At 43.2% G+C, this 13,379-nt stretch overlaps 1 protein-coding gene across 2 annotated transcripts in view; it reads left to right on the top strand.

The window, feature by feature from the left end:
- The window catches only part of spns2 (SPNS lysolipid transporter 2, sphingosine-1-phosphate), a 59,262-nt gene extending 53,476 nt beyond the window's left edge, over positions 1-5,786 (top strand). For both annotated transcript variants that reach the window (XM_087847003.1, XM_087847004.1), the window contains exon 13: positions 3,479-5,786. In XM_087847003.1, the coding sequence (XP_087703129.1) occupies positions 3,479-3,493 (15 nt within the window). In that variant the 3' untranslated portion in view covers positions 3,494-5,786. The remainder of the gene's footprint in view (positions 1-3,478) is intronic.
- The last annotated feature ends 7,593 nt before the right edge of the window (positions 5,787-13,379 follow it).

Below are 13,379 nucleotides of genomic sequence, written 5' to 3'. Positions count from 1 at the left end.
CGACAAATAGAAACAGGCCGTCAACTAGAAACAGGCCGACAAATAGAAACAGGCCGTCAAATAGAAACAGGCCGTCAACTAGAAACAGGCCGTCAAATAGAAACAGGCCGTCAACTAGAAACAGGCCGTCAAATAGAAACAGGCCGTCAAATAGAAACAGGCCGTCAACTAGAAACATTCCATCAAATAGAAACATTCCATCAAATACAAAACAGGCTGACAAATAGAAACAGGCCGTCAACTAGAAACAGGCCGACAAATAGAAACAAGCCGTCAAATAGAAACATTCCATCAAATACAAAACAGGCCGACAAATAGAAACAGGCCGACAAATAGAAACAGGCCGTCAACTAGAAACAGGCCGACAACTAGAAACAGGCCGTCAACTAGAAACAAGCCGTCAAATAGAAACAGGCCGACAAATAGAAACAGGCCGACAAATAGAAACAAGCCGTCAAATAGAAACATTCCATCAAATACAAAACAGGCCGACAAATAGAAACAGGCCGACAACTAGAAACAGGCAGACAAATAGAAACATTCCATCAAATAGAAACAGGCCGACAAATAGAAACAGGCCGTCAAATAGAAACAGGCAGACAAATAGAAACAGGCCGACAAGCAGACAAATAGAAACAGGCCGACAACTAGAAACAGGCAGACAACTAGAAACAGGCTGTCAAATAGAAACAGGCCGTCAACTAGAAAACAGGCTGACAAATAGAAACAGGCCGTCAACTAGAAACAGGCCGACAAATAGAAACAGGCCGACAAATAGAAACAGGCCGACAAATAGAAACAGGCAGACACATAGAAACAGGCAGACAAATAGAAACATTCCATCAAATAGAAACAGGCCGACAAATAGAAACAGGCCGACAAGCAGACAAATAGAAACAGGCCGACAAGCAGACAAATAGAAACAGGCCGACAAATAGAAACAGGCCGACAAGCAGACAACTAGAAACAGGCCGACAAGCAGACAAATAGAAACAGGCCGACAAATAGAAACAGGCCGACAAATAGAAACAGGCCGACAACTAGAAACAGGCCGACAAATGGAAACAGGCCGTCAAATAGAAACAGGCCGACAAATAGAAACAGGCCGACAAATAGAAACAGGCCGACAAATAGAAACAGGCAGACAAATAGAAACAGGCCGACAACTAGAAACAGGCCGACAACTAGAAACAGGCCGACAAATAGAAACAGGCCGACAAATAGAAACAGGCCGACAAGCAGACAAATAGAAACAGGCCGACAAATAGAAACAGGCCGACAAATAGAAACAGGCAGACAAATAGAAACAGGCAGACAAATAGAAACAGGCTGTCAAATAGAAACAGGCAGACAAATAGAAACAGGCCGACAACTAGAAACAGGCCATCAAATAGAAACAGGCAGACAAATAGAAACAGGCAGACAAATAGAAACAGGCCGTCAAATAGAAACAGGCAGACAAATAGGAAATTATGAAGTGCTGGAAAAGTTTAGGGAGAATATTTTAATTTGAAAAAGTGTCTGAATCCATTAAGAAGTGGGAGCCTGTGTGAGGAGAGAAAAGACACTTCTGCTGAATAAATGAGGATGAAGGGAAGCAGTAATCGCTTAAGCTGTTATACATCGCGAGCTATTAATCTCCGGCGAAGCAATCCCAGACGGAGATGAGATACACCGACATCCAATTAACTTCATTTGCAAGAGGAACTGGCCTCTGCTGACCAGGTTTCCTCCACCCCGCCGCACAATCCCTCGAGGACGTCCCCGAGCCGGGGGCCGTCAAAAGATCGGTGTGTGATCTGACAGCGGACATTCACGCTCATTTATTCAGTAACTGCAATCCCGGAAATTTAAATCATGATGCAAAACTCTGAGTTAATCACTGCTGTCCAAACTTTAACTGTTACAACTGTTTATACAGCTGCAGGCACAAACTTTCCTTCTTCCCCCTCTTATCATTCAACAAAGGCTCAGAGTCCTCAGTCAGCAGAGCTCGCTGGGGTCACCGTGCAGCAACCGCAGACCGCACACACACACACATGCACACACACACACATGCACACACACACACATGCACACACACACACATGCATATGCACACACACACACATGCATATGCACACACACACACACACACACACACACATGCATATGCACACACACACACATGCATATGCACACACACACATGCACACACACACACATGCATATGCACACACACACACACACACACATGCATATGCACACACACACACATGCATATGCGCGCACACACACACACACACATGCATATGCACACACGGGAAGTATAGAGCAGGCTGTGGTGGGACTCGCAGAGCTTTTATTGCATTGCTCCTGTTTCTTTATTGTGTTTTCTTTATTGTATCTTTGGCCTTCAGTCTGGTTTCGTCGCTCCTCCATCACATCTCAGCCGACATGTTTTTGCTTCCAAAAACTGCTGCATGTTGGTTTGATTAGTCTTTGTTTGCTTGCCAAATCACTCAGTGCTCCACTTTGCTGCAGAAGCCAGCACAGTAATTGTAAAGCTGCGAGGAGGCAGGCCAGTCCCACAAATATCAAAGCATTCACAACTCTAATTATCTCTCCATCACACTAGCGTTTGGGTATTTTAATTTCAAGTCTGTCTCATAAACAATTCAGCGTTTACAGCAACAACTGGAACTAATAACAGAGAAAAATGCTTCAGCCCAGAGAGGACTGGATCTGCATATGCAAACCAGAAATCCCTTAATCCTCTTGTTTATGCTAATTACCCCAGCTGCTCTCAGTGCGGGTGTCTACATGTGCACTATATACACCTGTGTGTGTTTCACTGAGAGACGCTCAGAAAATCACTGTGCTCAGCTCTCTCGCAGTAATCCCATTGTAGCAGCATTAGCACGTGCACTGGAGCGTCCAGGGCAACGTAAATGACCACAACAAACAGCGGGACACTCTGCCATCCCTCACTCATCCAATCTGAAGGGATCACAAGTGGCACCGTGAAAGCTTAAAGGTCTAATCTCCAGCTGGTGTGAAGTCCCCCCTCTGGTGCCACGCCTTCTCCACGCATTAGCTTTGTTTGTGTTTGTATCAGCAGCTAGAAGTTAGATTGTCACACCGGCCTCTTCGTTCAATCACTTCATCATTTAATCGCCTCGTGTTATGACCGTGTTTTACCCTCAACAAACCCCTCCCTCATTAATCTTTGCGTATGCCCGATGGCATGTTTGACATAGAAACCGAGGCACCATCAACATCGAATATACGGCTCCATCTGGAGAAGCAGCGGCCGCGTGTTGCTGTGGCTTATAGCTTTCAGACTGGGGAGGATCTGCGTTAGACAAAGCGTAAAGCGCTGGCATATTAAGGTCATAGGCTGGTCCTGGTGTGAAGGGTCGTACCAGATGGCCCGGGAGCGTTCGACCTCCCCGTGGTGCGGCCAGGCTCTAACTGCACCTTTCTCTCTTCCTCTCAGGTGACGAGCAAATGAGGAGCTACCTGAATGCACAACCAAACCTGACAAAGGATGACCAGACGACGATAAAAGAAAGGCTTCTTTATGCTCCCAGTCATCCTCCCCCAAGATCATCATCCTCCTCCTCCTCCTCTTGGCTCCTGCTGCTCTGTTTTTTTACAGTCTCGCTGAGGTGACTTGGAACTGGAAAGAGGGCGCGTCTTGCCCCTCCTTCTAAACCACAGCCCGGTGAGAAGGTGCTCAACCCACCCTCCACTTGGATCGTGTCCTCCTCGCCTCTGTGAGGATCCTCTGAACTTTTGAAGGATAAGGTGCAGGCCAAGTCCGCCGTAAGCCCTCCTGATGCTAAACTACTGAATGCTGACCACGAACCCGCCCTGTCTGTCTGCCTGTCTGTCTCTTATCGGCTGTCGATCTGCAACAAGTGCCATAGCATCATTACATTCCTTCGGATTTGCACTGACCGCCAACAGCCCTCGTGAATTCATCACTAGCTATGTTTACATGCATTCGACTAAGCCACGCGTGCTCTGCTGAAGCTAAAGCAACCTCATTGGTTTCTCTGTGGCGCCCTCGCACGCTGGCTTTCTGTGCTCGAAGCCTGTAAACGGACGAGACGCCAGGAGCCAGTGATGCAACCGCAGGAAAACGCAGCAGCGGTGCAGGCGTTGTTTATCTCTTTAAACAAGTGACTGATGTCGCATTACTCATCACGGTCTCGCCGCAGTAACAGCAGATTCAGTGTTTACACCATAAATTCAGTATTTTCACAGTGAGTTTTGCGTGCATGTAAACAAGCTAGAGCCAAAAATGTGTTGCTTTGGGAAAGGTCAGTGAACAAGCCTTAAAGTCGGAGCTTTCACACCTGCAGATGTTTCTTTGAGCCCCGTGTGCGTTTCCGCTTTGAGCACTTGGATGAGAACTCGTCATGTTCGGATTGTTTGTGTCGTTTTCTGTTTGTGTCGGATTTGAAGCTGGAGGTTACTGCCTATGATTGTTTCCTAACCGTGATGATGCAGTCTGGGCAATTTAAAGTGGACACTGGATATGTATAGTTTATATAATTTATATTTATAATTTATTCTATTCATGCTTTTTCCAAAAGTAAATGTCATGCTAGTCTTTTGACTGTTTATGTACACGAGAAGCAATACTAAGAACATTTAGAAGAAACCAACCTTTTTGTTCCACACTGCCTTATCAGTGAGCTCGGCTTCCCTTTAAAGAGCTCGCTGATGGTTGGTTTTGAATTTCTGGACACACCGCCCACCCACACAGGGACCGAGTCGCTCTTAATGGTGGATCGCAGTCCAATCATCAGCGGTTACAATAACAGGCATTGTGAAAAGAGGCCCTTCCCCTCCAATTGCAGATATCCCATTGCATGATTAGAAGAAAGGATCTTTGGAAAGAGCTGGAGATGCAGTCATCAGTTTATTAGCGAGGGGAATCAAAATCCCAGACAGGAACAGGAAACGCGAGCTCGTATCGTTGCAAACTGATGAATGAGGAATCCCCCTAAAGAGCTGAAAGAGCTGCCTGTCGTTTCCATGGGTACACATCTCTGTGAAGAAAACAAAACAAAAATTGTCAGTGAGGGAAGCTAAAGCATGTAGCTTGTACATAATTAACACAAGCTATGGTGAAGGGTGAAAGTGATTATTGTGAAACCTCAGAGCCACTAATGGATCCCAGGTTTAAGGGGAAAGATGCACTTTGCAGACCTGGAAGGAAGCACAGAAGGCAGAGGATGCACTGACCTTAGCTGAGGAACAAAAGGAGACTCCGAGGTTGTTCTTGTAGCATCGATGTGTGAGCGTGACTCACTGGCTGTGTGGGGGTGCTGTGTGGGCTGTGTCCTTGCTGCCAGATCATTAGCTTTAGCTTCTTCCTCCAACTGCGTGGAGCTCTCTGAATGTGATTCTGTCCCACCCGATGTGTTTACACCACCTTCATCTTCTTAATGAACTAAGCTTCTTACCTTCCATTTATTGATCTTCTTTTCCTTTGTAATGTTATCAGAGGACTTTTTGAATACCTACAGTAGAGATATATATATAAAGCTATATCATGCAGCGATTTTAATATATTGTAAATGATGGCTTGGATGCAATGTATTTATTTGTTTGTTACATATTGAAGAATATTCTATAAAGGGAAATTTAAGGCTGCAGTATAATAGGCTGAGCCATGTGTCACTGTCATACTGAAACAACACACGCCCCTTTTGCATTAGCTGGATTACGATTGGACATCTCCCACGTGTAGACGCAGAAATAAATGCAAAGGTTGTTTTTAAGACACATTAGTCTCGTTGTAAGGATGCAATTTATATTAAGCTCATTTATGTGTTTTTATTTTTAGATTCAAAACCATTTTTGCACATTTAATGATCAGGGATTTCTTTGAGCCACAGCCTCGCACCATCGACGGCCCGGCCTCTCGGCACTGGCATGTCGTCATCTGTCATCGGTAGGAACTTCCGCTCTGATCAGACGAGCCACGAACCGAGTTTCACGTTGCCAAACTTCAGTTGATTTAGCACCAGTCCGTCCTTTTATCTGTCGTAAATGTTAACAATCACTGAAGTGATGTCTTGAGGAAATGCTTCTTGTCATACAAGAGTCTGTATAAATAAACTCATGTTGAGCAGAAGAGAAAAAAACAAAAAACAGAAGTTATTTTTATTTTTAGAGGACGTCAGTACACGTGTCCGAGAAGTCAAAGGGTATTCTTTTAGAACTGGAATGTGATGCTCTCGTGGGTGGATTGATGGAAAAATGTACAGGTCTGTAAATCAAATAAACCTATTCACACACAAGTCTCTGTGTATCTGTAACGCCACGACCAAGCGAGTGTGTTCACGGCGTTTCAGTGATGGGTCGGTAGCGAACGAAATGGCTCTTAGAGCCGGCTCTTTATCCAGAGCCGTGGTTTTTTTTTCTCCCTCTCTCTCGCACTTTTTTCCCGCTTCACTCAGCACGCGAGCCTTGTGCTTTAAGCTGGGAAGAGGGGGGAGGGGCGGTAGTTACACTCAGTAGCACAGGAACAGAGCGGGAGGGAGAGAGAGAGAGAGCCAGGGACAACAACGTCACATTAGAAAGGTATAGTAATCATCCACAACTATTTTCAGTTGCAGATGATAAAGGATTCAGAAAGTTTATTCATGCAGGTCCATATGACAGAGAATGTGCATCTTCTTTTTGTTTTCATATTTTAATTAATTTATATTTAATTGTGTTGTGGTTTGCAGTGTTTTGTGTTGTTTCACTTTAAATTAGTTTAAAAGGAAAAAGCTGAAAATTTAATTAGTTAAAAGTTGAAATGTGAATAGTTGATTTTTGTATTATATGATTTATTTATTACATTTTATGTGGAGTGAATAAATAAAAGTATATTTACGGTGGCCCCTACAGACAAAGCACATACAAACTTCAAATCACGTAAAAACTCCAAAACACGTAAAAAACACGTACAAACCCTGAAGCACGTACAAACTCCAAAACACGTAAAAACTCCAAAACACGTAAAAACTCCAAAACGCGTAAAAAAACATGTACAAACCCTGAAGCACGTACAAACTCCAAAACACGTACAAACTCCAAAACACGTAAAAAACACGTACAAACCCTGAAGCACTTACAAACTCCAAAACACGTACAAACTCCAAAACACGTAAAAAACACGTACAAACCTTGAAGCATGTACAAACTCCAAAACACGTAAAAACTCCAAAACACGTAAAAAACACGTACAAACCCTGAAGCATGTACAAACTCCAAAACACGTAAAAACTCCAAAACAGGTAAAAAACACGTACAAACCCTGAAGCACGTACAAACTCCAAAACACGTAAAAAACACATACAAACTCCAAAACACGTACAAAAGACAACAGAAGTGCTCCAGGATGCTAGGGGGCAGTGTTGAACTTTTGTTACCTCGTGGCTACACAAGCCAGCAAGTACCAACGACCGGATTTGGTGTGTGGTAGTAACAGGTAAATGAACATTTATTTATTTTTTTATTATTTGACCATATATGAATGCTTGTATATAAATACACAAACAATACACACATGCTTTCAGTTGTGTAATTTAAGTGATCTAGGTAGCTCTGTTTTGGAAGTTCAGTTCATGCTAGAAATGTGTTTTGGAGTTTGTACGTGTTTTGTCTCTAGGGGCCACCGCATATATTTATATAGAAACATATATAAATCAAACCACTTTTTTTTTTTTACATTAGTAATTCCTTTTGTGCATAATTTTATATTATTGTTAATAATAAATAAATTAAAGCAACAAAACAACCTGAAGAGCCAGTTCGGAGCCGAAAGAGCCGGTTCTTTTTAGTGAGCCGAACCGAAAGAGCCGGTTCTCTAAAAAGAGCCGGAAATCCCATCACTACGGCGTTTGCTTCGTCTCGCTGTGTGAATGTGAGGACAGCTCGCACTGCAGCAGCGCCTCGACTGATATGTAGCTGAGAGGCTGCGCGTAAACTAGAGCAAGAACTAGAGCATGAATCTGTCGGTGCTGTGTGTGTTTAAATAGCGCTTTAATGCTCAATGCAAAGATTAGTTCTGGCTGGAGTTGCAGATATTAATCTGTAACGTAAAGGATTCAAATATTTTAGGAGGAAAAATCTTTATTAAAAAGGGCCCGACGAGTGAGTGTTATTAAGGCTTCAGTTTCGTGCTGCTTGGCAAAATGTTAATCGATAGTGTTGGTATCACAGAAATGGAGGAAACCCTGTGAGACTCGCTGTCAGTCTGTTTAACCTGCAGAATGCGCGCTGACGTGTCTGTATGTTTGCTCATCACTTGCTCATTTCCATGTGGGGAGAGGCTGCTGGAGCACAGACACCAGACTTTAACTGCATTCTGCTGCAATAAATCAACCTGACAGACTGACCCGGGGCTTACAGTTGTACACAAACTCAATGCCAAAGAAATTGTGAGGAATGTAAATTTAAAGAAAAGTGTGCAATGATTGAAAATCTCTCAAACCCGGATTTTATCCCCGGTAGATCCCACAAACCACGTCAAAGGTTTGAATTGAGAAAATCAACATTTTAAGAAAGAAGATCATTTTGAATTTGAAAGTTGGTCCGGGGAGATGTTTACTGCTGTGTAGCATCCCCTCTTCTTTTAACCAGTCTGCAAACATCTGGGAGCTGAGGAGACCAGCAAGGACAGTAATGCTGATTCCTCCACGGTGATGTGGGATTAAAGATGCTCAACCAGGTCTCCTCTCTGGGTTAGCAGGCAGGTCAGCACCACGCTGTTGTGTTAGATGCAAATTTCAATTTAACGTTGTCTTGCTGAAATATGCAAAACCATCCTTCAAAAATAAAGTGTGTAGATGGGAGCACATGTTGCTCTAAAACCTGCCTGTACCTTTGAACTGTGTTTGCAGACTTCCAGAAGTGCTTCTGAGCCCATGCAGTGATTTCCAGGACCGAATCACGACTGTTTTACAGAATCATGCAGTTCAGCCTGATCGTGGTCGTCCAATATTGACGTTCAGTCCCTCACACAAATATTTCTCCAGGTGCGCTGAATCATCGTGTACTGTAGATGGGCATGCAATGATACCAACTTTTTCAAACCGATACGATACCGATACTTGGATCTGAGTACTTGTCGATACAGAGTACAAATACTTCTACCACAAATACTTCTACCACACACAAATGCAATGAATTGGAAGACAGGTTTTCTTTTATTCGCTGCCGATAAAAAAAAAAAAATCTTAATAAAAATGACCACAAAAAATTTTGAAGTGAAAAATAAGCACTTCTGTTAAATTATTGCAGAGTCTCCACATTGTAATTTAACAAAATATCACTGAACTATTGGCACTGTCTCGAGCTTTTGGAATAATAAATAAACACTTCTGTTTGGAATAAGATAAATACAAATTAGGTTTGAGAATAAAATAAACTTTTAAATTGTTGCAGAGTGTCCATATTGTAAACAAACAAACAAAATAACGAAAGTATTTGGCATTGACGAACTCCTCATCTGCCCGTGGATCATCAGTCCACTGTGCCGTTAAATCAAGGACTGACATCGCACACACTGCTTGTCTTTACCTCTTCAGAAAGTTTTGGCACCATTATCTTATTATTGGGGTGGCTGTAGCTCAGGTGGTAGAGCAGGTCATCTACTGATCATCTACTGATCGGAAGGTTGGTGGTTCGATCCCTGGCTTCCCCAGTCTGCATGCCAAATATCCTTGGGCAAGATATTAACCCCAAATTGCTCTCCGATGCATCCATCGGAGTATGAATGTGTGTGTGAATGTTACTTAGAAAAGCACTTAGAAAAATGTGCTTGTGCGAATGGGTGAATGTACAAGTTGTGTACAGCGCTTTGAGTGCTCAGAAAGAGTAGAAAAGCGCTATATAAGAACCAGTCCATTTACCATTTACCATTATCTCCCTGATGTGTGGGCGGCTGGGAATTTCATATCAGAGCTCGAGTATGCTGAGAAGACGGTGCAATCCTATGTTTTCCACCACCGGCATTGGCTGGTCATCCAGAGCAATAAAATGAGTCAGAGCCTCTGTTATTTTAACTGCCCGTGGATTTTCTCTTGACATTTTTCATCGCTTTTCCAAAACCTGAGTTAAAGTTGGCTGTTCCACACTGCTGACATTTTGTTTAGCCTAGCTACAGCAGCCTCCAGTTTCTCTTTTTTATCTGGAGCCGCCAGTCTCACTCGCCTAACCCTGTGCCTGTTTAGCGCGGGATGTCCCCCTAGTGGCCGATCTAAAAAACTACAACAGAAATGACAAGCCACCCTCTGATAATGAAATAAGTTGGTATCGGTTCTTGGTATCGGTTAACTTTTACGAGTATGAGTACACACACATTTTACAGTATCGTCCCCGATACCTGATACCAGTATCAATATCGGTGCATCCCTAACTGCAGATGATGAGATATTTACAGGATTCATAATTGTTCCAGAAACAGAAAACAGTTTTTACAGACTGATGAACCATCGTCACTTCTGAGAAACTCCTTTTAGTTTCCTGCTTTTGTTCCTCCTTCCCAAGCTGCTAACATCAAAATCAGCTGTGACTTTACAGAAAAGGGTTCGTTCTCTCAGATCAGACGTTCAACACGTTTGCTATTCTCATTAAAGTCTTAAAGTCATCACATTCTGGTTTTATTCACATTTCGCTTCTACAATCGAAACTATTGTATGAGCATAGTCCTTTGATTCTTGTTGCTGCTTTTAAAATGGTTTGTGAACCATCTCTGCTTGTAAATGAATCCACTTACTGTGCTATAGACCCATCATTAGCCAGCCTGCTACATCATTCAGCAGCAGCAGTATTTTGTAAACCTTATAATAAAATGTCATCTGCCTTTGTTCAACTCCGACACCGAAGGATGAGTCAGATCGAAGGCATTTTATTTTGAAACAAATATACATCCTATCTAGTTCCACACGCCTCATCTCTACAGCGGCTTACAAAGACTTGATTTTCATCACAGCGAGAGAAGGCAGGAGCTGATCCGTGAATGAACCACTGTATTGTTCAGGTGCAGTGAGGCAGGGCCCTGTAAGACTGTTTCCAAAGTAATTTTGCAGCCCCGAGATTGGTTTACAGACACGCTGACACATCACAGGTCTCCATCCGTGCTGTGGATTCTGTAAAAAAGACATATATATATATATATATATATATATATATATATATATATATATTTAACTTCCCGGGAAGTGAGGACACCTTCACCAAAAGGTCATCTCAGCACAGATGCTTATTAGAAAGGGCAGCTCCCTCACATGACTGCTAATGGCGCCAGTGGACAGGTCTATGACAAGGCTGTACAAGCACAAGGAGTAAGTACACGCTGCTTTTGTGACAAAAGAAGACTTGAGACGTTGTGTGGGAGGCCTTTAATTAGGCTAAACCACAGTCTGAACAGGACCTCACTATCTGATCTGACGTCAGGAGTCCGAGCAAGCTCCAAGTGGAGATTTAGTGTTTAGCTGGCGAACGACCCAAAGAAACCAACACCCTTTCCCACAGTCGGACAAATATGTACCCCAAAGTCCGATGTTCCAATCTCAAAGTCAACACACCTAGTCATGTACAGCAGGCAGGAAACACAGGGGCGTAGACAGGAAGAGGGGAACCGTTCGAGCAGCGCTGGAATTTCCATCTGCACTTTGCCCACTTACACTCACAGAGGACGACACACGGGGAAGTTTAGGTTAGAAAGATCCTCAGAATAAGTTCACTGCTGTAAAAATACATAAAAATCATGTTTGTCACTCTGTTTGTTTCTTTGCTGGTTTTCTGTGAAACCTCACACAGGTTTCATCTCCAAACTTTAGTCTTTGCAGTCGAACGCTGTAAGAAATATCAGATTATTTCAGAGTATTGATGAATGCCAACAAGTTGAAAACACAAAGAGCTTTCAATAAAGACCTGAAATAGTTTCTGTAAATGAAACTAAGACAAGGCGGCACGGCGGCGTGGGTTCTCCCCGGGTCCTCCGCCTTCCTCCCACAAAGACACCAGTTAGTGGCTTTAGGTTCACTGGAAACTCTAAATTGCCCACAGGTTTGAATTCAAATTCAATTCAATTTTATTTATATAGCGCCAAATCACAACAAAAGTCGCTTCAAGGCGCTTCATAGATACAGAGAAAAACCCAACAATCATATGACCCCCTATGAGCAGCACTTTGGCGACAGTGGGAAGGAAAAACTCCCTTTTAACAGGAAGAAACCTCCGGCAGAACCAGGCTCAGGGAGGGGCGGGGCCATCTGCTGTGATTGGTTGGGGTGAGAGAAGGAAGACAGGATAAAGACATGCTGTGGAAGAGAGACAGAGGCTGGACCCCGCCTCTTGCCCTCAGACAGCTGCGATAGGCTCCGCCCCCGCGACCCTGACAAGGATAAGTGGAAGAGAACGGATGGATGGAAAAAGCGGAATCTTGGCAGTCACTCAAATCAGGACACGATAGGTTTGCTGTGGGGACAATCACCATCATATTTGATTCATCTCAGACTCTGACTGTTGAATATGACGACTCATTCTGCAGACGTGGCCTTTCTGACATCGAATGCCAAAAATGTCCCTTCTTAACTGGAATAAGGAACAGCCGACAAAAATAACAGATGTTACTATATGTGAAGCAAAGTGTGTGTTTTCCACAAAAAGGTCGACTGAGCAGTCAGATCTGATGATTAAAATAAAGCTTAGAATAAAAAAAGCCGATCTTTCATCTCAAATGGAGTCGAGAGTTTTTATCAGGATACATAAACCACAGCAGTTTACAGTCCATCACCTCTGTGAATCTCTCACTTCCCTCTGCCGACCACCCGCCGTCCTGACCTGGCTCACGCTGCCACAGTCACCTTCATCGAAACACGATGACATTTCTAAAGTCATCCTGGATGTTTCTGCGAGGCTGTCAAAGGAAATATGTTTGCTTTTGAGCACTTAATTCGACTTACTCTGCTCATCAGTTCACATATTCCTCATTTTATAATTTCTGTGTGTTGCAGATGTTTTTTCTAACAACATTACAGGACAGGAGGAGCTGAGAGTACAAAAGGATTAAAAACTACAAATAACTCTGTGATGTTTGAGCAGCTGAGGGGAAACAGGCAAAAACAGCTGACTGCTTCATCACAAGTTCACTTAGGGCAGAGAGCTGTTCAGGTTTTCATCCGCTGTCGTTGTAAAGGCTCTGTGTGACTAACAGAAGAAGAAATAAATGCAGTGTGTTTGTATGACAGTCATATCCAATATCATCATGCTTTTCTTCTAATATGACACAGGAAACAGAGACGGAGGTTTTTAAACTCTTTGTGCCAGAAATACACCGACTGACACGTCAGTGTTGTCATTTTGAAACCCTAAACTCTGTT

The sequence above is a fragment of the Neolamprologus brichardi genome, chromosome 10, assembly GCF_056152115.1.
Source record: "Neolamprologus brichardi isolate AB-2024 chromosome 10, ASM5615211v1, whole genome shotgun sequence".
Taxonomy (NCBI): domain Eukaryota; kingdom Metazoa; phylum Chordata; class Actinopteri; order Cichliformes; family Cichlidae; genus Neolamprologus; species Neolamprologus brichardi.
The sequence above is the reverse complement of the archived record's forward strand: the minus strand, read 5'-3'. Positions and strand labels throughout refer to the sequence as shown.